Here is a 25,095-nt window from a genome sequence, read left to right on the forward strand (position 1 = left end):
GTGTGTGTTTATTTCAAGTGTTTTAGCTGGTGGGGAGAGGGGCATCCGGCAGCAACAGGGACTGACTGTGGACATCAGAGAGAAGCAGGAACAATCTTACCTTCCTCTGTCCAGTCACCAGTGCCTCCCTCTTCATCCTCCTTTCTTTGCCCAACTGCTCTGCTTTCAGTCTCTGACATCCACATTCCCTTCTGTGTCTCCCAGCATTGCCCTCGTGTTCTCTCCCGGCTTCTGCCACAGGTACTTTCTCCTTCATAGATCCAGCTGCGATGTTACGTCTCGCTGGCAGGCAAATTTTCATCCTTCAGGCTTTTGAAATCACAGTCACATCTCATGAAAAAAGCAAAATCAAAAAGAGATCAACCTGACAGGAAGACTGAATAACTGAATACGTTTGACAGTAGAAAATGAAAACAGGTTTTTGTGTGCAAATGTTCATCGTGGACAAACTAGAAAGATGCAAATATATATAACTACCCACACTTAAACAGATTCTGTGTCAGTCCCACACTTGCACATACTTGGTAGGACTCCACATCCAAAGGTTGCTTGGCTGACCATCTAGTCAGCCTCTTGTTCTGCGTCGGCTCCACCTCAGCTCCAGTGAGGGTGTTTTTGCTTCCTTGTCTCTTTACCTTTGCTGATGTTGAGCAGTGGGTTATTCTCTGTGTACCATGCTGTAAGATTATTGATTTCCTCTAGATGTAAATCCTCTCTTCCTCTCATCAGTGTTTATAATCTCACCAGAACGGTTGCGCTCTCTGCAGAGCTCACAATAGAGTTCTCTCTGGGTCTCTGAATGCAATCGTGGGAGAACAGTGTGAACAGGATGAGGCTGAACACTCAAACCTGGAGGTTTGTGGTGTGACGCTCCTGTCTGAGGAAGTCCAACATCTAGTGTCAGATTGTGGCGCTAAAGGCCAAAGTGCTGAGTTGAAATCAACAAACAACATACAGATATTTGTGCCTTGATTTTCAAGGCGAAGTGGGAGGAAGTGGAGATCTGATCCTTTGATGGTTCAGCCTGACTGAAATGTTATCTTTAATGTACTGGGCCAGACATTTAAACCATTATCTTCTGCTCATCTCATCTCGTCGGGTTGCTGTAACAGCAGTTTAAACAGCGTATTCCAGATGTCCTTCTCCCCAGCATGGGTTTGCAGTAACTCTTAGGGGGTCCCAACAATATAATCTCTCCAGTGGGTTCCAGATCTTCTTCTGGGTCTTCAAAGTGCCCAACAAAACCTCCAAATGGAAGTGCGCTGGAGGCATCCTGATCAGATACTGAACCGTCTCACTTGGCTCCTTTTAACACAAAAGAAGTAACAGCTGAGCTCTCTGTGGATGTTTGAGCTCCTCATCTGTAAGGCTGAGCCCTGCCATCCTACAGACAAAACTCATTTCACTTGATTGTATTCAAAATATATTACACATTACTTGTTACTTTTCTTAAAAGTTGTGCATTACGTTGCTTAAAAATTTACCTGAGAAAGTAAATTGTTACACTAATTATTGCATTATTTTGATGTTACTCCATAACATGACCTGAAACACACCATCACATAGTTACTAGGTAACAATATAACCATTATGCTACATACTGCTCACCGACACAAACCAGTGTCGTATTGAGGGCACACATACGACTTTTCTTTAGTGTTTACATGTGTACTATGTCTCTACCTGTTAAAGTTCAGGCTCTGGCTGCTGGGCTGGGGTCAGCATGCACTCAGGTTTAACATCATTCCCAAGTCATAAACTGCTTCACCATTTTCCTCCCCCTACCAGGCAGAAAAAGACGTGTTTTTTTTGTCCTATCCTCCCATCGTGCAGATAACTAATAAACTCTTGTTATACAAGTAATAATAATTGTAACTATAGTGTGATTACAGATTTTTATATTTGCATTTAGATTATTACGTCACTAAGAATGGTGATTGCAGTAACGTGTTACTTTGGAGCATGTGACACACAAATGTTTGTGACATTAACTGGTCATACCCAGATGTCATGACCATGTGAGATGGTTGGAGTGAAAAACTGCTTGTTGGATGTTACGAATAATTCAAGAAATCCCTCTCTGTCCACCTGTCTTTTCTTCTTGTAGCTTAGCAACAGTTCATTCGATGCACTGTGTGTTGCTGGGAACTGCTGTGCTGAGTTTGATGTTATTTAGATAAGAACTTCTCATAATTTGGCTAAAAGTTGTCCTCTATAACCTGTTTTTCTCTTTAGAGTGACACGTGCTGTCTCCACTCAGTATGTAAAGGGAAGGACAAACATAAACACACAGGCCTCAGGGGATATTCACTAACACGAGTCCAAGTTTTCCAAGTCTCTCGCACCTTAACGCTTAAAAAGACTGAAGGGTGTAAAATATTAATGAGCGCCTGCCAAAAAGTTCTAGCATTTAGAAAACTGCATCACTCACTGGCCCTTTCTCAGAAAGATAGGTTGACACGTTTGCCTTTCATTGTATTTATTTTTTTGTCTTTGCTGTCACCAATGATTTCAGTCACTTGTGTTGTTTGGACGAGCAGTTCCTGAATAAGCTGCAACCTACAACGAGTTATACATACAAACAGATTTTAAATGTCATAAATGTAGCTGTCCTGTTTTCAAAACACAGAGTTTATGATAGCCTGGGGTGACACGTGTGACACTCTTCCTGAACAGGTGCTGCATAACTGTTAAAAATGTCAGTATAAGATCAACCAGGGCATTATTGTGAAAGAAATGGAGAGAGAAATGAGAAACCTAATTACTGATTTCAGTCTGATCCATGAAAACTACAAATGTGAGATAATTCATGATTTCAGAGGATGTGCTTCTTGGCTTCAGGACAAAGGGCTGGTCCTACATATTTCTTTTATTTTGTGTCCCCAGTTTAGCAACTCTATCTTCACTTTTAGACCTCACAGTTTTTTCCCTCCAGTGATTACAAAGAACCACATTAGAGTATTCAAATTGTTTTTTTGTTGCAATGGAAAAAGTAATGTGTTGATTGTTCTATACAAATAACCAGTTATTTAATTGCTTACAAATTAGTAATCAGAGAGCACAGCCTTTATGTTAAAGTCATGCTAGGAAAAACAGCAATTAGATGTCAGTCTGCTATCAGTTTTCAATTAAATAGGGACAAGTTAGCAGTTACATCAAATTTGTTTGTGACAAACAGTAATAAAGTGCAAACTTCTTGTCTGTTACAAATCAGTTGCTGTCTACGTGCACAGAAATTCATATTAGCCACTTAAATTCAGACTCTAGTTACAGCTTCATTAACTTGAAGCAAAAATTTAGAAATACGTTCACAAATAGTGATATAGTTGCTGCACAATGGTGATTTATCTGCAAAAAATGTCTTATTTAATGAATCATCTTATTTAATTAACTTTTTTTAAAAAATATCAGAATACAACCTGTTGACAACAACATGGCAAGTTGTGCTCATCAGTGCATATATGTGTAAAAAAAACATATATTAAAAAAACACATCTATAGTTACATGTGGAACGTAACCCTCAACTGGGATTTCCGATTTCCATTTGCAGAGGCCCACCAACCCTGTGAACGTAATAAAAGTGTAAATCTGTTAAGGCACTGTTGTGTATTTGTAATTCATAAAGCCACATACAGGCGCTGATCAGTCTATCCACGAACATGTTGCAGAAAAAAGCCATTATTAAGATTGTCACCACATAGCAACAGTTTTTTCTAATATTGTTAACCTGAATCTAACTAGTTTCTTTACTTTAATTAAATTCTTGCTGGCATGTCTGGCAATTAATGGTTTGAATAGTTGCTCTGCATATTTTGTTTAATCACTGATATATTCTTTTGTGCTATTCAATATTATAAATATTGCAGATTTCCTTGCTGTTTAATCATTAATGATCCATAGATGTTGATATAATTTATCATGCTCCCATTAAAAATGTAATTCATCCATGCTCCTCTCATTTGAATTGTATTTTTCATAATCATGTCTTAGCTGAAATTGTGCCTACGAACATCGAAATTTTGTTGCATGTGTACCTTCTAAAAATAACTCTATTACTATTATTCCAGTTTGAAATAATGTGATTCAGTCTGTTTTTTTCTGTTTTCTCTGAGTTAGACGATCAACTGATTTTTATTTTCGCATTGAATCATATAATTCAGAACTCAAGTTATGTCCACCTCCCCAAAATAAAAAAGTTTTGCACTTCTGAATATGAAGTCATGCAGTGTGGAGGTTTAGGACCTGAATGCAAGAGTTGAGGTAGAATTTTGAAGAACAAACCATTTATTTTGGCTGATTAGAATCCAAAGCCTTTAATAAGGGAAATAGGGAAACGAGCACCTGGGGGAACGGTACGACTGCACAACGAGCAAATGAAAGATAAGGCTACTTATGCGAGAACTACTGAGGGCTGACAAGGAAAATGGATACAGCTGGGGAGCAAGAAACATGTGATGACAAACAAAACACTGAGACAGGAGAAAGTCAAATTAAACAGAGTTAAACAGAAGAAACTCATTATTAATATAAAACAGGAAGTGTTCAATATCAACACAGAAATGAGAACTTAACAGAGGGAGAATACCGACAACTGAAATACTAAACTAATACCAGGAAAACAGAGAGAACTAAACATAAACATATTGTAAAATAAAAATTCAGGTGATAGAGTAAGATATACAGAGGACACACAGGAAGGCTTATAAATAAAAGGAAAGAAGAACCAAACGTTAACATGAGTAATATCAAACTGAAAGACTGATAAACTCCATCATGACAAAAATGGTCCTTTTATTTTTAAAAACGTTAAACTGAACTGTTCTTTTTAGCATACAATGATGGAAAGAGGCAGCAAATGTTCTTATTTATGAAACTAAAGGAAAGCCGATTTTAATATCTGTGGGGCTTTTTCCCATTTCGTTGGTTATTCCAGTTATAAGTCTGTAAAATGACCTTGGATTTTTTTATGTCTTCAAACTAAACACAAGCGCATCTGAATCCTGTGTTCTATAATTCTTGTGTTCTTCTCTGTTCTTCTGTCCCGCGCCTGATAAAATCCTCTCACCTTGCATCACGACTGAAATAAACCCCGCCTTCAGCAGCTTTAGAGATTCACAAAGAAAAAAGTTGAAAGGGAAAGATGACATCATGGTTGGATTCTGCAGTGAAGGCTCATGTGTGAATGTACTGCAGCAGAATGTTAGCGTGGAAAGACTTAAACACACACACAGAGCTAATTCACGCCTCAGGTCAGTTGTGCTCCCTCACTCCATTAAATTCTCACACTCCTTTGGTATCCCACGCTTCAACATGTGATGGAGGTAAAAGACCAGCAGACACCTGCCTCAGCTTATCCCCTGCGGTCACCATGACATCAAGAGCAGAGCAAGCAGAGGGCAGATAAAGGAGGCTAACACATCAGAGGGATGTTGCAGATCAAAAACCACAAATCTAATCTAATGTAAAAGCTTTTCTGGGTTTCGTTCATTGTCTAGAGAGATGCAGCTCACTCTAATTCGCAGAGATTGCAGTGTTAAGATGTATAGCTTCATATAGAGCGGGGGAAATAATTATTTTATCTCCGGCTCAATTTGATTTCTGCTCACTTACAAAGACATGAACAGTCTCTAATTTTTATGGTAGTTTCATTTTAGTCAAGAGACAGAATATCAAAAATCATATATCATCTATCATATCAGAAATACCAAAAATCCAGGAAAAATCCAGTACGTAAAAGTCATCAATTAACTTGCATGACAGTGAAGTAAGTATTTGATCGTGAAGCAAAACATGACCTAGTACTTGGTGGAGAAACCCTCAGCAAGCACAGGGGTAAGACGTTTCTTGTAGTTGGTCACCAGGTTTTCACGCATCTAAGGAGGGTTTTGGTCTTAGGTTTCTTGGCTGACGCTTGGCAACTCGAAGCTTCAGCTTCCTTCACATGTTTTCTGTAGGATTGAGGTCTGGAGACTGGCTAAGCCACTCCATGTACTTCTTTGTGTTCGGGCAAGACCTTACAGCACGTGTGTGGCACAACATCGGTCTAAGATCCGAATTCTGATTGCAAAAGCTGCCAGACAAGACAGGCCGAGTTTTACTGTAACACAATGAGGGCGAACGTTCAACAGGAACCTCAGCTGTGGCATTTGCATCACGTTTTGGCACAAAACAATATTTTTTTACCAACCAAAACAATCTCAATGGTAACTTTGTGCACTTTCCAAACATATCAAAGTGTTTTTCTATTTACACGTATTCACACTCCAGTGAACACACTGGGAGCAACTCTGGGTTCAGTATCTCGCCCAAGGATACTTTGGTATGCAGACCGGAGCACGGATGATACCACCAACCTTCCGATTAGTAGATGACCTGCTCTACCCCTGAGCCACAGCCACCTCTACCCACCAAGTGATTTAGTTCCTGTTTCTCTAATTAGTTGCAGGTTTGTTTGCTTCTTTTATATAATTAAAGCTGAATATGTTTCAGTTTTGGACTGCTGTTTTAAGAAAGCTAGACCAAAAATACCATAATGTAGAGCTCGGGTGCTATAGTGGAGCTTTTTTCTTATTTTTTGACATGTTATGGATGAAATGATGAATGGAGACAATAACTGGGAGGTGCAATAATGGATTGCATTTATTAAATGATGAATGAGAAACATTAATTACCACCGACCTAATGATTTCTGAAACTGTGAGTTTTGGCAGACTCCATTTCATGAATATTCTTGTCTAAGGTGATCTTTTGTGCTTTTTCACTCTTTTTAGTGTCATATATTATGTTTTAAGAAAACATACCTTTTCAGGCTCTTTTATCTTTCATCTTTTATGATGCTTCATTCACCAGTTGAGCTTGATAAATAATTACCACTTCTAATATTTTCTTTTGACTTGTATTCACGTCATGCTACCCAGAGAGAATATAACTGTAAGGACATTTCTCTGTGAACCAGCAATTGTGTTTGCATCCAAAATAATATAAGTAGCTTTAGTATTTAGCTTCACTAAGTATGTTCCAGTTAAAAGCAAACTGAAAAATCATATAAAAATCTATTAGGAAATCCATTAATAAAAAATACAACCACAGGAGCAGCTTTTTCTTAATGCATCTGTGCTCACACTGCTGATGTCTTCGCTCAGACGTGCTGTATGCAGACACTAAACATACATGCACACACACATCCCTTGCACATACGCACAACAAGTCGATCTCCTCCTCCTTCCACCCTTTTCATCAGCAGTCAGTTAAAAGCGCTAATGGACAACAGTGAAACCTAATGCTGCTAATGCTCCATGACAAACATATTTATATCCTGTCAGACGGCTTCACTCGGATGTAACTGGCCTCTCTGATGCTTCCTTCTTATTTTGGTACAACTATTACTACTTTTTGTACTACTATTAGTAATACAGACTAGTGGTATTACAACTATAAAATGTGTTAATCACAAGCTGTTAGCCAATGAGCAAACTTTGCCTTATTCTGAAATTGTAAATGAACATTGTGATGTTTGAAATCTTAATCTTATCACGTGTTCAAGTATTCACTGAGAGAATAGATCAAGTACTGTAAGATATCAAGCTGTCATCACTTCAGCTGGTGGTGATGGTGGTGCTTTGCCTCTATTGCATCTAATTTGGTGGAGCTGCATTGAATTTTTCAAACACATCACTGAAGCAATGGTATATGTTGTTTTCTTGAAAAAGTGATTGTTGGACTACTTCAAATCCCACTGTGGCGAGACTTCCAACATTATCCAAGGTTATCCAGCCCCGTATCTTTCATTTTGGCCGTATGGTTGTGTAGCCATAACTGACAGATTCGGAGGATGATTTTTAGGCAGAAATTTTGAAAAAAAGGAAAACAAAGCCTACTTGAGGGATTGAAATCCATTATTATGCAGACTTTCCTCCTCCACACACTAATGGGAAGACATCCACTGGTAACAGGATTCTGTGGATTTGGCTGAGATGTACAGTAACAGCGAGTTTCCAGACCTCTCCTTTCCAGGATGCTTTACAAAACACACGTAGCTAATTATGTTCCTGCTCCTCCTACAGATGTTACATCTGACTTGCTGTGTGCTTCTGTAAAACTTAGTTAACACAAATAACATTCTTAAAAGGCATCATAAAGTTTGTATTATTTCTTTTTCTTTTTCTCATACAATATAATTTTATTTACACTACATCTGAACAGCCTTCCTGCAGAGTCAGCAATGCTAATAACATCTTCCCTGGCAGTCCTATACTCCTCTTTGGATGTAAGATGCACGCATTTCCCATGCTAAGAGGCGCTATATGTGACTCCACGCTCCAGTTTCCCTTTTGGGTTCTGATATATCCCCCCGCGTCGGCCAGGGAGACAGAAATGTTTGACAGCTGTGCTCCCAGATTGCAAAAACAGATGGAATTTCAATGTGAGTGATTGGCAATGGGGAGCCTGCATGCATAGAATAAAAGAGATGGAGGAAGAGAAGGAGGAGGTATGCATGTGTTTGAGAGATATTGCTGATGCATGGTTTGTGTGCAGTTATTGAAACCCAGAAAGATTTTGTGTAAGAAGTACAGAGATATAGCTTTATATTTTGTTTTTTAAGACCTTCAGTCTACAGATGCATGAATTTATTCTAGACCCTCTGCCGACTGCAACAAAATATGTTTATGGCATGTGTGTTTTGTGCTTTTGACGAGTGCCCACTTTCTCAGCTTTCTCGCTTCTTGCTCTTCTTGACTTTGTTCGTCTTTGCTGTACTTGTTTTTTTTCTTCTCCCGCCACCACCTCTCATCCATCCATCTACCTCCACCCCCCGCCACCCGCAGCTCTGTCTCCACTCTCTGAATAATTCAGGCCTGCAGAGCTAGTGTATTTTTGGTTGTTGTCACCTCAACAGTAACACAAATACACCCATACGCGTGCATGCACGTACACACATGACTATGCCAGCACACCCGTGCATGTCGGTCCTCACAAACGATGCAGACAGAAAAGAACCAGACTCTGTGAGACCGCTGAGACTCGCTAACTAAGAAGAGTCGTACTTACAGGGACTTCACATCATCACCGTGCTCCACCCTGTCTGTGCCCTGCTGTCCCACTGAAACTTTCAGTGCCTGCTTTTGCTCACATGGATTTCCCTTTACTTCTACTTGTTTTCGTGCATGTGCTGACTTTTGGGTTTTAGGCAGTTTCTGGAATAAATTTAGAAGTCATTACAAGCCAGGCTTTGGTTTTATAAATGTAATCATTATTTGTCTTCATTAGTTCCATTGAGATCAAGAATCTATCATTAAGCTAAGTGTAAAATCTGCTGAATAAAGCAACACATTTACATATTATTTAAAGGCCAGTTTTGAATTTGTAGGCAACACTAAAATATTTGAGTACATAAAATGCTCGAGGCTTCACTGCATCCTGTGGATGTCAGGAATCATCGAGGGACTTTTTGGCACATCCTGAAGGGGCAGCATAGACCTCACATGATAATGCTGTAATAGTGAAAGTATTCATGGAGTCCAGTATCCAAAATGTTTTCCAAGAACTTCATGGAAAAATACACAGAAAAACGTGTCCGGGGGGGGGGGGTACAAAACCAATCTCTTTGGATGCTGCTAGGTCTTGTTGTTAGGGGCGTGGCTGCTTTGATTGACAGGTGTGCTGCACAGGCTACCTCAGCCGATCGCTGTTTGCGATGCCTCACCTTCCCTAAATCACATCACTAAACTTGACCTTTTGGAACATTTTATATCGAATTATCTAACAAACAAAACTGCTTGTTTGGCGTTTGGTGGTGCTCCAGTTTAGTAAATGAAATTCTAGTATTTTATTAGTTTGTTACTTACAACTAATTAGCAGATAGTCAAAGGAGCTTGCAAAGAAAAGCGTCTGGACTTCTTTAAGTTACTTGAAGACGTTTCACCTCTCATCCGAGAAGAAGCTTCTCGCTTTTCTTTGCAAGCTCCTTTGACTACGATGACCTGGATGACTGAGAACCTTCACAGACTAATTAGCAGATACACGCCTCTGCATTTCACTTACAAAGTGTATTTATGCAAGTAATGAGGCTTTTTCACTGCACATTAAATATGGGCACTTCTGGCTCTAAACACCACCCAAAAAAACAGACAAACAAACGAAAACACGACAGTGACCAACAATGATAAAAAGATACTTTCCCCACAACAGATTGATCCACATGCTTAATTTGGCACAGATTTTGGGGATGCCCTTCCTGACACAACCTCCCATTTATCCTGCAACTGGGTTTCTGTCTCTTCCTGGTTTTGATCTTACGCATATGAGGCAAATGTGTTAACCAGTACAAAAATGATAAGGACAAGTCGTCAAAATGCAGAATCCAGAAGGCAGTGGGTGGCGCTGTGGTCCAGCGATAGCTAAGCCCATCTTTTACATACAGTCTGTAATTGACATGACACACACTATGACCGCTGCTTTACCTTTACACATGTTGTGGTATTGTTTAGTGTTTAGGTGCTTTAAATGTATGTGATCGAATGATTCTAGAAGTTGCAAATGTTTAACAAAAATGCAGACAAATGCGATTCAACGTGAAACCCACGCTCCTGGTTAGAAAGTATGTTTTCTACGACACAGCGTGTCTCTGCACGATCATCTGTAGGGCTGTCGTGCACGGTAAAGCTTAATTTATGTGCAAACATTAAACTATTCTCATGCAGGGTTTCTGGTAGATAGCAGATATAATACTTTTTTAGTTCCTCCGTTCATTATCTCCATTTAGCTCAATTAGGGGATCAACACAGTTTTTCAAGCATACAATTCACAATAGTTTATTTTGGACTAAGATGGTAAACCAGCTGTTTGGCAGTCTGACAGAGACTCAAATGATTAATCTTTCTTTCTTTGAAAATTGAACATATTTCAGTTTGCTTTGCCAAATGGGTTGTGTATTTTTTGTTTAGACATTTTATGGCTCAATTAAAAAAAAATAACACAACCTGACAGATTAATCGAAGTAAATAACTTCATAGTCCAAGCATGAATCTCCTCATTTGTTCTGCTTTAAAAACCAGATTCTCTGTGGAGCAGCATCTCATTGACTTGATAATGATAGCATCACAGCACGATGTCTTTAGTGGAATTTGAAGAGAAAAGAGACATGCCTGTGAGGAGAAACTCAGAGAACGAGAAGGCTACACAGCCGTAAAACAGTCACGTCGAACAGCTGACAGGATAAAACATGGGTGAAGATTGACAGCAGAGCTCCACCGGTGCCAGCTGTAGCAGTCGGACTGTGCAACTTTTCTGAATGTGCTGAGAGGATGTGACTGTTTAAAATTGGAGCTCCCCTTCGGGCCCTAAGGCTGTCTAAATGTTAATATATGGCTGTCTGACATTCTGGTGCTGCAGTCACTGGACTGTGGACCTTCATAGACAGAAACTGGAGGAGAGTTGGAAAGAAGCATAAGAGGAAGCCCTGGGGTGGACATGAGAGAGGCGTGGGGGAGAAAGGTTGAGGTTTGGAGGAAAAAGTTTGAGTAGAGTGATACAAAGGATTTGGCTTGATGAGAGGTGAATTCCAGGTAGAGGGAGGATGAATTGGTAAAGGAAGGATGGATTTCAAGGGAAGACAGAGCAGAGCATGCAGGCATAGCTGCAGGGCTTAAGGGCCTTTGGGGCAGTTGGAGGATAAAGACCTGCCGTGGGCCACTGGACCAGAGCCTTTGCTCTTCTTGTGTGAGTGTTTGTATATGTGTGGCCTGAATGTATCGAAAGCCCCTGTAGAGAGCCAACGGTGCACATCTGTTCACCTCTTGAGCTCCCACCTTGGCAGAGCTGTGGCCAGAGCGAACCAGTTTTAAACTGATTCTTCTCTGCATTTTTACTGCCGTTTTCTGTTGATCAAACAGGTGCAGTGTGATAATCATACGTAGAGCAGGAAATGCTTGGTTTATAAAAGTTAGGGATGCTCCTTGAAACTCATTTGCTTGCTGATTGCATGAGAGAGAAAAAATCAGAGGGCTCAATGCTGTAAAAGTAAGAAGACTGTGAGAAAACTTTCCGAAGTAAATTTAATTACTTTTCTCAAGTAATGCCATCAGGGTGTTACCCATTCTTCAGCGTAGTATATGTGTGGCAGTTCATAAGAACTGCAAAGAAGGTGATCGGCCGTCCACTCCCCTCCCTGGACTCCATTGACAGTTATAGATGTCTCTCCAAATCCAGGGCGATTTTAAAAGACCACCTCCATCCTAACCTCCACCTATTCAACATCCTGCCCTCTGGAAAAAGGTTCAGATCCAACCAACAGACTAAAAACAGCTTCTACCTTTGGGTTGTCAGAACTCTCAGTGCACCAGAACACTGACAAACCTGCGGCCTTCCCCTTTGAACTTATGGTAACCTGAGTGTGTGTATGTCAGCGTGGGTGGATGTGGGTGTGTACGCGTGAGCAGACCCCCATACAGTTATTCTGTGCAATATCTTGGCAAATGTGCAATAATCCCATTTTTCTTTGGTAACTTATACTTTTTTATTGTAACTTATACATCGTATAAAGTGTATATATATATATATTGTGTATTGTGTATATAGTGTTTTTATATTGTTGTTTTGAAATTTGTCACTTTCTTGCATATTTGTGGTTTTGCTACCTAATTTAGTTGTGCAGGCAACTGTACAATGACAATAAATTAAGTTCTAAGTTCTTATGAAAAAGGATTAAAGCGCTTCCTCATTGGCTTCACTGTTCACAGCTGGAAGCCGCCTACATCCATGCTAATAAACCATCTGTGAGCTGTTAACATGAGCTACACTCCGTGTCTGTTCACATATAAAGGGTTATCTTTATCTAACACTTGAGAAAAAGAATGTCTTTTGTGGGAGTGTCCTACAGGAACCTAGCAGGTGAAACTGGAGCCCAGTAGTGCAGCAGTAGTGGATCAGTAGTGTTACCGGTTCATCAATGTGATCAGCTCCTTCTTTTCCAACCACAGTCTGAACACACAGCTCCGTCAGAGTGGCTGGACGACTTTGTGAGAACTTTCAACGATCGTCTTTCAACGAGCACCATAAAAGGGCAACAGATCCACAGTTCAGTTTGGAAAAGTGACGTCACCACATTCAGATTAGATGAGCGTGCCGATGGCTAAAATGCCTTTAAGTGTAGCCTTAGGCAGCATGAGAAGTATTCAGCAGAGTGATAGAGGTGATTCAGTTATTAGTTTTCCAGTCTTAAGAAAATCCCAGCTTTACGGTAAGCATGTTGCACTGGGAGAAACATAATGATTTACATTTTGTCAAGTGTATTTATTTTATTTTTTATTTCGTTTGTCTCACACTGCAGCTTCACTTTTGATTTAAAAGTGCTCGTCTCCCTCAACACACCCACACTCCACCGCTTTCCCGCAAGTATTTCACATCAGTGTGGCGTAATGAACTGAAACAGCCTCACTGAATCAAAGCGTTGATCAAACGCTGGTGAGTGTAACTTCTGTTTGATGTGTTGGAAAGAAGTCACAAATTAACCAAAAACTATCAAACTGAGGTTTTTGTTTTGTTTTTTTATCTTTTCTTTCTTTCTTTATTTTTTATACTTTTTGCTGTTATGTCAGGTAACACTGCTATTCTTCCAGTGTGGGATTGATTTATTTGTATATCCACAAAACACACAAATTTAAAAAAGGTATGTTCAAGTCACTTTTTAGACAGAAATTTATGCAAGTGCAAAACAAATAAACCAATAATCTGATGAATATACCAAGATGCTTGAAAAAACGTGAATGTTAAACCTTACCTCATAAACTCATTTTCACCTATTTTGTTTTGGTATCGTCTCACATTGAGACTGTGGCTGTTCTGAAATAACATGTTTTCCTGCAGAGTATTAGAGAAAAATGTGTCAAGGACATGTGTGTGTACATTTAAGTGTTATAAAAACATTAAACTAACAGTGACTGAACACCCCCACCCCCAACCCCCCGACCCACAGCAAGGTCAAATCAATTTTCTTTCTGTAGCACCAGTTCCCCTTAGCAGTCATCTCAAGGTATTCTATAATGTCAGCAGCAAAGACTCTATTAAAGAGAAAACCCCAATGATCTCCTGATCCCATCTGAGCAAGCACTTGTTCATGAAAGCGAGGAAGAACCCCCGTTTAAAAGGAAGAGACCTCTGGCAGAACCAGGCGCAGGGAGAGGAAAGAGAAGACAGAAAAGAGGGGCAAAGAAAGGCCATGAACAAAAAACAGAAAGTACAGGAGAGTAGACACAAGTAAATGACAGAAAATAGAAGCGTTAACCAAGCCTGGTTTTCCAAGTAGGGAGTGTTTGTATCCTAAACCCAAACTCTGAGCTGATTCCAAAAGAAAGAAAGGAAGGAAGCATAGGCAAACCTGCACTTTGAAGGACAATGAAGAAAAGCTTTTGTGGTGTCAGATAATAGATCATGTCTCATTTACATATTTAAATATAAGATATCAGATTGTCCCGAAGTAACAAACTGGGGAAGTTTTTGGCCCCTTGATCATATTGCACGTGTTGTCTCTTCTGTTAGTTTAGTCAGAGCTGCTATTTAAGAATTGGAGATTTTAATTCACCCAAAACTAAATTTCTGAAATCTAATGATGTTTGAGAATGCTGCCTCAGAAACGTATGTGCAAACAGTTGCTGTATCATTTAGCTTGTTTGCCAGATTTGGTAGCAAACAGAAGAGATTTGTACAAAGTCAGCATCAAGGCACTTAATTTTAACTTCAAACTTCTGAGGAATGACTTCGGGGTGTAAGGGCGTTCCTGCTCACCTCGGATCGCAGCTCCGCTGCTGAACACAGTTTGGGACATTGTGTTAAATGTGGAATCTCATTTTTTCTCACTTCATCCTCATCTTCCCCCTCCTCCTCCGCAGGCCGACTGTCGCTCCAGAGAATACCTTCGCATACACTTCCCATCTGCAGATACGTGATTCAGAGAATGAGGTAAGCGTAAAAATCTTACACGTGTGGGTCTCACACTTTGTTGTACACGCTCACACATACACACTCCAAAGTATGTGTAGTGACTTCATCGCTAAAGTAATTTACAGTCTTAAAAAAAGCTTTAAAGCCAGTGACTCAAAGGAAATTCCCCAAATCCAAAAGTAAAGCCCAGATTGTTGGTACAAAGCCTCATCATTCTCATCTAATTTGCTGCCGGAATTAAGCAAATCTATTATGTAGATGAATAAACAGAAGATAGAGTTGTCTTCAGAAAACTGAAATTGTCTCAGAGTCAGTTTTCTTACTGCTTATTAGTTCAAGCATTGAAGGGAGAGCGGCAGGAAAGAACCCGTAAAACTGTTCCAAACATTTATGGACTGCACGGCACAAATGCCGATGTCTGTAAGAAAATATTTGAGCTTTATCCTTCATCCTCAGGGAGGTCAGAGGTCATCTACAGTATTTGTGAAGCAGCAGTCCTACAGCTTGTCTTCTGTGACAGGAAATAACTCCATCCTGCCACAGAAGAGTGGACAAGTTTATGTTGAAGAGCCTTTGACGGGTTCTCTGCATTTTCAGGGGGGTGTGGACAGGCCAGAGGTGAACCAAGGACACTTCAGGTGAAGCAGAGACACACAGGCAGTCAGAGAGAGGCAAGGATGAGGAGAGAAAAAGCCTTTGATCCTCTGATTCTCATCTGAAATAACAGGCAGCGCTGCCGAATCTTACCCTACCTTCCTCATTACGGATCAAAGCTGCAGACAGTTAGCACACTCAGATGCTTCGAAAACGCAATCATCTTTCATTTTCCCGAGTATTTTTAATCGTGCACAGAATCAAACCTTTAGGTCTGGAGTGCAGATGCTCGAGCGAGCTCACACTCACGCGCTTGAGGATGTGTGCACCTTCACGTCCCTTGATACCCTACTTGGAAACATAATGGGATGTCCGTGTTCATCCGCTCAGAAGCTTCCTGACTTTGTGAATCCTCTGAGCGCGCTCCACACTTTGATCACCCTCTCTACAAAGAGACTGAGACAGCGAGAGAGGCTTTGTGCTGAGCAGGCAGGGCTACAGCGGGTTCCTCCAGGCCTTAACCCAGCTTTACCCTCTCACTCTCTCACTCACTGCAGGCACATTTGATCAGATGCACTGTACCTTAGTGGTTTGAGCTGAAGTACACACTTTAGGCAGGTAAACGCTTCATTTAAAGAATAGCAAGACTATGATTTGTATGCATGCTGAACATTTTGTAGGAAATTGCTACTTTGAAATGTTTTTCTATCAGAAAAAAGGGATGTTGCATAGGAGCAGGTGAGAACCACCTTCCTAACACCACACACAGACACAATAGTTGCTGTGCTCTTTATTTGTTGCACAGTGCTCGGATTGGGCGTTGTGCCTCGATACTGAATTTTCAGCTGCCGTCAACTCTCCTCCTCACTGTAGCTCCTCCACCTGGTCCCAACGTGCTACTGCATGAATAGAGGAGGCTGATTGGACGTTATGTAACAGGTGTTCCACGCAGCATCCCCTAGCAGTGCACCCTGAACCACCCGCCCCCTCTGTCCTCCCACAGCTGAGCCACAAACCACACCCCACTACCACAACACTTAAGTGGATCCACTATGCTTTCCTTATTGTCTGTCTGAGCATCAGACTGATTTCAGTGCTCGATTTCTGAAAACTTTTTTACTCCAGGATCTGCAGGTTTCCATCGCTTTTGTTTTTTTAGGGGCAGCCAATTGAAAGAGTGCTCGTTTAAGGTTTAAAGCTAAAAATACACATTTTTCAAGAGCATAATAGGTTCTTTTTGATGCCAGTTTTTAATTAACTAAATAATTTGTACTGTTTGTTCATCCATCCATTCATTTTCTTCTGTTTTGTTTTTGTTTTGTTTCTCTTCTCTTTCCGTTTGTGGTGGATCAGACGTAATGTGATCAAAACATAAGCCTAAAATATTTCATCATCCAATTTTGTTTTTTATCGTTATCATTTTTTATTTTTGCGTGACTCCAATGATTTATGAGCTCTTTTCCAAGTGTGTTTGAAGCTTTAGACTTGTGAGGTATTTCTGTTCAATATCATTTAAAGGAGCGCTCTAATTTTGACCCGTTTTGGACACTTGCTACTCCGGCAGTGCTAGTCTATCTGATTTAAAATATCTAACCTTGTGAAGACTCTGTCCCTGGGTGGCAGAGGAAGAGAAATAGTCTCTGTGTCTGTCGGAAAGAGGAGAGACACATGAAAGATGGAGCAGCAGGAGAGGAGACGAGGAGATCCAATAAAGGAGGGAAACAACAGGAGCTGCAGAAGGAGAGAGACAGAGCAAGAGTGTGGAAAAACAAATCAATGGCTGTGTAAGACAGAAAAGGAAAGGAGTCAAGGCAAGACGATAAAAGCTTATCAGTAATGTGAGTGATAGCGAGATATGCTGGATGTGCTTACCTGTTGTGATTTACTCTGCATGACAGTTTGCTTCTGCCTCGGCTTCAGTTTGTCTTTCTGCTGTTTTGCCGTCTGAGTTCTGCATTTAAACACAGCACAAAGTAAATGACAGTCATCATAACAGTATCCATTATGTTTACAGTAGGGTTTTATGTAACCCTTCATCTATGGGCTGAGGGGGCTCAGTGGTCTACTTGGTGCTGTGTATTTTACATGGGAATTACTGTAAAAATCCAAGTCTGGATTTAGTCTATTCCAGCTGCCATAGGGCGAGAGGCAGAGTGTACCTTGGACAGGTTACCAGTCTGTCACAGGGCTAATACAGAGTGACAGACAGCCATTAACACTCACATTCATGCCTATGACCAATTCAGAATCACCAGATAACCTAACCCCATGCATGTCTTTGGACCACCCAGAGAATTGGGTCAGACTATAACTAGTGAAGTTTCTGGTGAGCATTTATTTTTTGTGCTCCATAATAATGTTGTCGATTAAAACGAGACAGAGAGAAAACTAGTTTAGTAAGTAAAGTTTAAAGGGAGCAGGGAAAGCATAGCTTGTTTCAGAAAAATTATAAACTATGTGGATTCCCCAAGTCCCCAAGTATAAGATTAATATAGATTAGTTTGATCTTTTGATTAATTCAAGAACCAGGAGGAGCACAGGGTGACACACAGGTGGGCTACATCTTATGCAGAAGGTGCATTCTGAAAAAGGAGACTCCACGGTGGTGTCAAGGGAAGACTGTAGCTAGGCAACATTTAATGACAGTCTGTAGGATGGATTCGGAAATCAAGAAGAGGAAGCAAGTGAAGGCAGACGTTAAGGATTAAATGGTGGAAGCTGAAGACGGAAGAATGTTGTGCAAGAGTCCAGGAAGGACTTGAGACAAGCTCTGAGTGGTAGGAAGGAGTTGCCAGATGACTGTGAAAGTACAGCTGATGCGGTGAAAGAAACTGCCATGAATGTGTTTGTTGTATCCTCTGGATAGAGGGAGAAGCATGTGAGGCTGGACACTAAGGAAGGAGAAAAGGACTTTTGGCTAGGAAGAAAGATTGAGCTGGAAAGTATGTGCATCTCCATACGAGAGAAGATGACAGAGGGAAGAAGCTGATGAGCCACAGGCTGAACAGGTTGAGTGCTAGTATTAGTGAGTTACAGTATGTCCAGGTTCTGTTGTTTCATCTTCTGATAGCCCCGTTGTAGCATTGTCACAAACTTTCAATAAGCCATCTGCAAACTATTCAGTTTGAGTTAGTGAGATCAGTTCAATCTACACCCTGCTGTTAGACAAATTTTACTGCCCTTTACAAAAACATTTCTAAAATGTCAAGGATAATGTTGGAGAACTAGTCGGGCCAAGGTTGGGCCGATGAGCTCTGTTGGGAGCAGCCGCACTCATTAAAAACTTATAGCAGTACAAGGACACAGCTTGTTGCTGGTAGTATTCAGCATGAGTATTAACTGGAGGACGGAGCTACAGAGGCATTTGGTGTTTCTATTCTTCCACCTCAGAAACACAGGTACCACCGCCCATCACCGGCTGTCATTCTGACATCTTTTAAACACAATCACTCAGTCTCAGCTCACTTTGGACTGATTAACTGGCCCGTCATGAGCGAAGATGTGTGTTTGTGCCCAGACTGCGTTATATTGGAGTTAAGCTAACATCTTTTTTTGAGTCTGGCACGTGTTAGGAGAGATTTTTTATGCTTCTTCACACAAATATATCTTTGTAGAAATGTACTCATTTTTAATGTGCCGTACTTAAAAAAGATACGTTATGTGAACTTAATACTTTAGCAAAGTAAATTAGCTCTCATTTCTCTTCAGCAAATTAAAGTCAGAAAATATTAGTGTAAATGGCCTAAATGTTTTTCTTAGAAAGCTAAGAATACCTGTGCAACATTTTAAAGAGCATATGTAAATGAGTTAAGTGGATTTGTATGGCTGGTGCAAAACGTAAAGCGCCATTGCTCAGATGCATCTTAACACCTTATGGCGCTGTAACCACCCAGATTTGTTTCACTGGACACTCCCCATCGCCTGACTCTAAACCATGTGCTTACATGACCAGCCCATCCTTGATGGTGCCGCGGTGGCAGATGTATATGTTCATGCAACTGGTCGTTTTTCACATTTTTCTGCTCTTTGCAGATTCTGTAAGTTTTACTGGAACTTTAACTGCTTCACATCGTCATGTCCTATCACAGCAGACCGTGGGGTGGCTGAAGTTGTGTCAGAAACCTCTCCTCTGTTTCTAGTCTCAATTAAGGTGGCCTGTTAATAACTAAATCTTGCTAAACACTACTGTTGGCTACACAACCCATATGGAAAAGATATATATAAATCTTATAAAGTTTTTATCTGTCTTGTATGAAACTTGTATGAAAAGCATACAAGAGTGAAAACACATATAAGATCCCTTGAAAAATTATATAATGAAACTTGTATGTTTTGTACACTTACTAAAAAAATATATGAAAGTAATGAGAAAGTGGCCACTTTCATGAGTAAATCATGTAAGCCTTATATGATTTATATATGATTTACTCATGAAAGTGGCCACTTTCAAGAGTAAATCATATATGTTTTTACTATTTCTTTTCCATATGGGAAGCCCTAGAAAATGCAACGAAAATTATGAAATGAAACAATATGCAGAGTAAACTGCTCTGTATGTGGGCAAAAACTACAGTTAACTCACTATAAGTACATAAACTCCACATTTACCAATAGGTTAAAGGGACTGAAAAACAGTAGCACAGGTAGAGGAGTTTCCTAATGTTAGCTAACTTCAGTTACTTTGAACTGTAGCATCAAAAACCTCGAGTCCATTGAATCAAACAGGGATTTTTTTACTTTTGAAACATGTCATTTGTGACAGAGAGATTATTTTAGATCAAAAGTCTTGCTTTAAGTTCAAATTTAGTATCATTGTTAGATTTCAGGTCGACACAATATCCCAAAGTTTGCTTCATCATTGCGTGCAGAGGGCGCCGCGGCTCAGTGTGTCCTGCAGGACTGTAGCCTCCGGCTGTGTGTGTCAGGCGCTCGGCCCAGACTGACCCAGACTGTAGAACAAACACTTCTTACGCCAACTCTGCTTCTGAGGGACAGTAAATAAAACATGTTCAGGTGAATGAGGGGCACAAAGCTGTAATGATAGTTTTTTCCTCTTACTCTCTGTGTCCATCTGTTCCTCATTTTCATTCTCTTTGCTGCACGCACACCATCAATTTACAATTTAAGTTAATGTGAAGGAGTACAGTTAGAGATGATTGTTAGTGAGTAAGCCGATATCATTTGTGAGCCACTGATTTACACGAGCAGAGGGTTAAACAAGTTTTCAGCAAACCAAAAGGCTAAACATACAAATTGGAAAGAGAAAACGGAGACGTAAACACAGTTTTTTCCCGTGCAATAAAATTTATTGACATTTCAGCTGTGCTCATTTTCTACCTCGAACTAAAGTGATATAGATAGTCTAGCTGAACAGTTGGCTTTTTAACAGCCAGTCTGATTGTGTGCTCACTTCTGTTGGGTGAGATTTCATTGCTTTGTTCTCGATGCTTTCTCAGACGTGTCACTTTGATGAGTACATGACACACAAATAACAACCTAAGTTGTCAAAAACCAGTGTCATTTGTTAAAGCTGCAGTAGGGTTGGGTTACAGCCTCCTCTGTGTGATTCTGCCCCAAGCAGCAAAAAACACTGATTAATGCTGCCTTAAACCTGCATTTTAAAGCGTGCAGTGTGTTCTCGAGGCTTGTTTTGTAGGCGTTCACAATAACTGCAAATCCAAACATTTGGCCATCAGATTTTTCATATTTCTTCTGTTCATAATCAAATATATGGAATCGTGTTTTTAAGTGTCCAATGAGCTGCCCAGCGTGTATTTACAATCTCTCTTTATCTCTAACATCCCCAAATCCAAATATGCTTTGTCACATCCTGTCGGCGCGGCGTGCAGAGTAGTGTCACCGCATTATTACTGTTTGTTGGGCTGTTTCTTTCACCGTTTCTGTTTTGCACTTTTTCTTTGTCTCTGTGTTTTGTGTGTGCATGCAACAGAAAACAGAAAATGCTCCCTGTTGAATTTAATGTTGAAATTGAAGCTGGAATTATGATGAAGCCATTTTTGTCTGAATCCCCCGAGGACTCCCTTCTATACTTCTCCTGTTTCCTTTTCTTATTAGGCTTCATTTCACAGTCCCCACTCACTTGTTCAAGTTTCACTGGCTCAGCTTCATCAAAATTTATTTGTGCTTTGTATATATTTAGCTCCCTCTAATCCGCTCTGTGACTCCTCCTTTATCTGGCAGTCAGATGCAATCACTGGCACATTCTACTCTGTGTTGAGATATTAGCAGATGGAGTCATTAGTAATTTTGAACTAGTGAAGGGCAACCTTCAGCCAAGATTTTTTTTAATAACATGACTCTCTGGCATTTTTTTGGTATCCATGTTTTCTTTCTCTTTTCTTCTCTACTTGTTATTGCTTGACTCTGGGTTGCCTTGATGTGTGTTTCCCTTCCTGCACCCTTCCCAGTGGAGAGAGTTGCACAGCTAGCCTGAGGCTGACATAGTACAGTAACAGTGAAGAGTGTGTATACTATGAGTGTGCATTTCTGTGTTTATGCATTGATGGGGTGATAAGTAAGAAGACAAATTGCAAAAGGGTCGGGCAGTGCAAGGATGGCCAGGGGTTTGCGTGATCAGATTTAGGAGGTTGTGAGCAGAGATGATGGGGAAGGAGATGAATAACGAGATGATTTGAAACCTAAAAGCTGGGAGGAGGCGAGAGGAAGAGTTGGCATCATTGGACTATAAAAGAGTTTCTCTCCTTGTGTATTTCCCATTTCTATCGGCATTCTGTCATCAGTTTCCACGTCAGCAGAGATACAAATTGCATAGAAAACAGAAGAGAGGAGAAAGTAAAAAGGACACGTTGCACTTAAAGACTGACTCCCTGGGATAAGAAGAGGAGGAGGAGGAAAGAGGAGAGGAGTAAGATGTCGAGGGAGTTTCTAAAGGAGAAAAGCCGATGCTTTATGTGGAATTCTGCAGATAGAGAAACGACCCTCCCCTCTCTGTCTTTTTCTTCTTCTTTTTATTTATCCTCCCTCCCGTCTGTCTGATGCATCGGAGGAGAAACTGCATTAATTCCACCATGGTCGCACACAGTAAACCCTCGGCATCGCATTTTGTGCCGCCTTGCCTACCTCTGGCAGGATGCCGCTCAAGTACTGATAAATTGCCACCACCCACCTCATTTTTCACCACAGCCGTCTCATCGTCAAACACACTGACACAAAACCCCTGTATGCTCCTCAGCAATAACAAGAACAATCGCTGAACCCCAGGAATCAGAGACGAGGAGATAGAGGGGAAGGACAAATGGAGAGGTGGATAAGTAGGTGTGTTCTAGGAAGGGGGCAGAGAAATGAAAACACAGCTGCAAACATTAATTTAGTTTTAGTTTAACATGCTTTGGGCATCATTTTCACATTTGTCAGCAAACATAACATAACTTTGTGTTTGGAGTTTTGATTTTTACATTGAATATATAGGATATACTGGATTCCTGTTTTGACATCTTTACCGTAAGCTTTAGTTTCATTGTAATATTTGAATATGTTTTTACTCTTCTTCGTTTAGAGTTCTTGTTCTCTATTTAGCTTCAGTTCCTTTTCTGAGTTTATCTCTTGTGTTTTTAGTTCCCTCAGCTTTTCCCTGTTTGTTTCTCCTTTTGTCTCATCTCTGTAACAATGCCTTAGTCCCCCCTGTGTTTTTTAAGTGTTCATTTTTATGTCTATGTTGGTAGCCTTTAAGTCATTTCCTCTGTGTTCCCCCATGAATGAATTCATTTCTGATTATTATTAATCTTTGATTTTTGAGGGGCTCCTTGTTTCAGTATGGTGATTGCTCATTTTCTGCTTTACTTTGATACGTTTCCTCTTGTTTGCTGCTTTGGGTTTTGCTTCCTCCTTGTCTGATGGTAGTGATGGCCCGCTTGAAGCTGACGCTCCGGAGCGTGTGTCGAAAAAAACAACACACTGGTTCAGAAGCACTGTGTCGAGGCTTGCTTTGTTTGGCAAAAGTCACGTGACCAGTGACGTCCGAAGCTTCATTACGCACGTAACTGCTTCGGTACCTGATTCAAACGGATATAAGGAAGTGAATCATCCACGGGATTCATGGAGTGTGTTGATGGTGACAGATAGCGACGAGGTGATCATTCCACTGACAGATATGGAGCCAGCGAGGAAGAGAGGACGTTCTGGCGTGTGGGAATATTTTGAGTTGATTTTGCTCAATTCATTTTATCTGCCGAAGTGAAAAACCTGAAATGTCCAAAATCATGTTTTCATAATGTAAATATCATTACAGCATATGACTTTAGGAACACTTCCATGTGAATTAAAGCTGATGAAGACTACAAAAATGTATTTGACACTATACGTACATGACATTGCTACACAGTTTAGAAAATCATTTTGTTTATTGTTTTTAGGTGATAGTCTGCAGGACCCAGGAATACCTGCATATCTACCAACTTGCAGTGTAGTTCCTGCACTCCACAGCCTCTTCTGTTCCATGCAAGTGGATTTTCTCCAGGGCAGGAGAAACTATTTCTAAGAAAAGAAACAGACTCAGCCAGCGCACAGTAACACTAATCCTCTTTTTAAATGTAAATAACAAAAGGGCTACCTGACATAGAGCATGTTTTTACTTTGCAAGTTCTTGATTAGGGGTGGGTTTTGATTATCGCCTTTCTGATTACAATCCATGCTAAATTGAATAAAGTGATATTGATTCATTAAAATCCCGTGTCGATTTGTAAATTAACGTTATTATGCCTGAAACGCCAGCATCTCAGGTTAAACCTCACAACATGTCGTCAAACACCATGCAGCTAAAACAGTAACTGGGAGCAGGTTTACGGATTCTGCATACAAACGTGAACACAGAGCGCGGACCCGACGCGTCAGAGTCAGATTTTGATGTGTCGGCGGGTCCGCGCTGTGTTTGCCTCTTTTTTTTTTCGCTGGCTTCTGCAGCTGCAGGTTTCATAACTCTCTGTTTACATCTCTAATTAAGTCTCACATGTGTCAGCTTTCTTTTAATAGATACGAAATTATGGATATATACTGTTAAATGATCAGACTTGTAATATTTCTGACTGAGGCAAAACTTTCCAGATTCCAATCAAATTGAATCGGATCCTGTATCGAATCAAAATGATTCTACAAATCAGTAACGATGCAGCCCTACTCAGCTTCCTAAGCATTTTCCCTTTCCAGTTCACAATCAATCCCACCCCTAGGTCAAAAATATGTATAGGACAATTGGCCTAATCTAATATTTTGTATGAACCTGTCCAGCTGTCCAGTGATTAAACGACAAGTAGATGGAGGCAGGACTTCACAGCAGGGGCATACTCCATAATGTGCTGTGCATTATCATATGTATATTATATATATTGCTCACTTATTGTATTTACCAACATCAAGGAGTTATGAGCAAAGAAAGGCCACACCATAGTGCATGTTTAAATAGGGAAAGTTTATTGATCAAAATGTATTACGCAAATACGCATTACATTTTTTTCAGCCCCCCCAATCGAGAAAACAAAACCAATTACATGTTCAAAGCAACGGAACGGTGGCCCAATATCAGAGAG

General features: G+C 40.4%; 1 protein-coding gene across 3 annotated transcripts in view; it reads left to right on the forward strand.

Annotated features, from left to right (window-relative positions):
• Window positions 1–25,095, forward strand: part of LOC146668798 (endonuclease V-like) — a 68,493-nt gene that overhangs the window by 15,886 nt on the left and 27,512 nt on the right. The window contains exons 9-10 of one of the 3 annotated variants that reach the window (XM_085410818.1): window positions 19–240; window positions 14,887–14,956. In XM_085410818.1, the coding sequence (XP_085266944.1) occupies window positions 19–240; window positions 14,887–14,943 (279 nt within the window). In that variant the 3' untranslated portion in view covers window positions 14,944–14,956. Of the gene's footprint in view, window positions 1–18; window positions 4,830–14,886; window positions 14,957–25,095 lie in introns of those variants that run through there. The other 2 variants (XM_085410817.1, XM_085410815.1) reach the window with 2 other exon arrangements.

This window comes from Rhamphochromis longiceps, linkage group LG6, assembly GCF_057381845.1.
Source record: "Rhamphochromis longiceps isolate RC_006_pf linkage group LG6, R_longiceps_female_GT1.1, whole genome shotgun sequence".
In the NCBI taxonomy this organism is placed as follows: Eukaryota; Metazoa; Chordata; class Actinopteri; order Cichliformes; family Cichlidae; genus Rhamphochromis; species Rhamphochromis longiceps.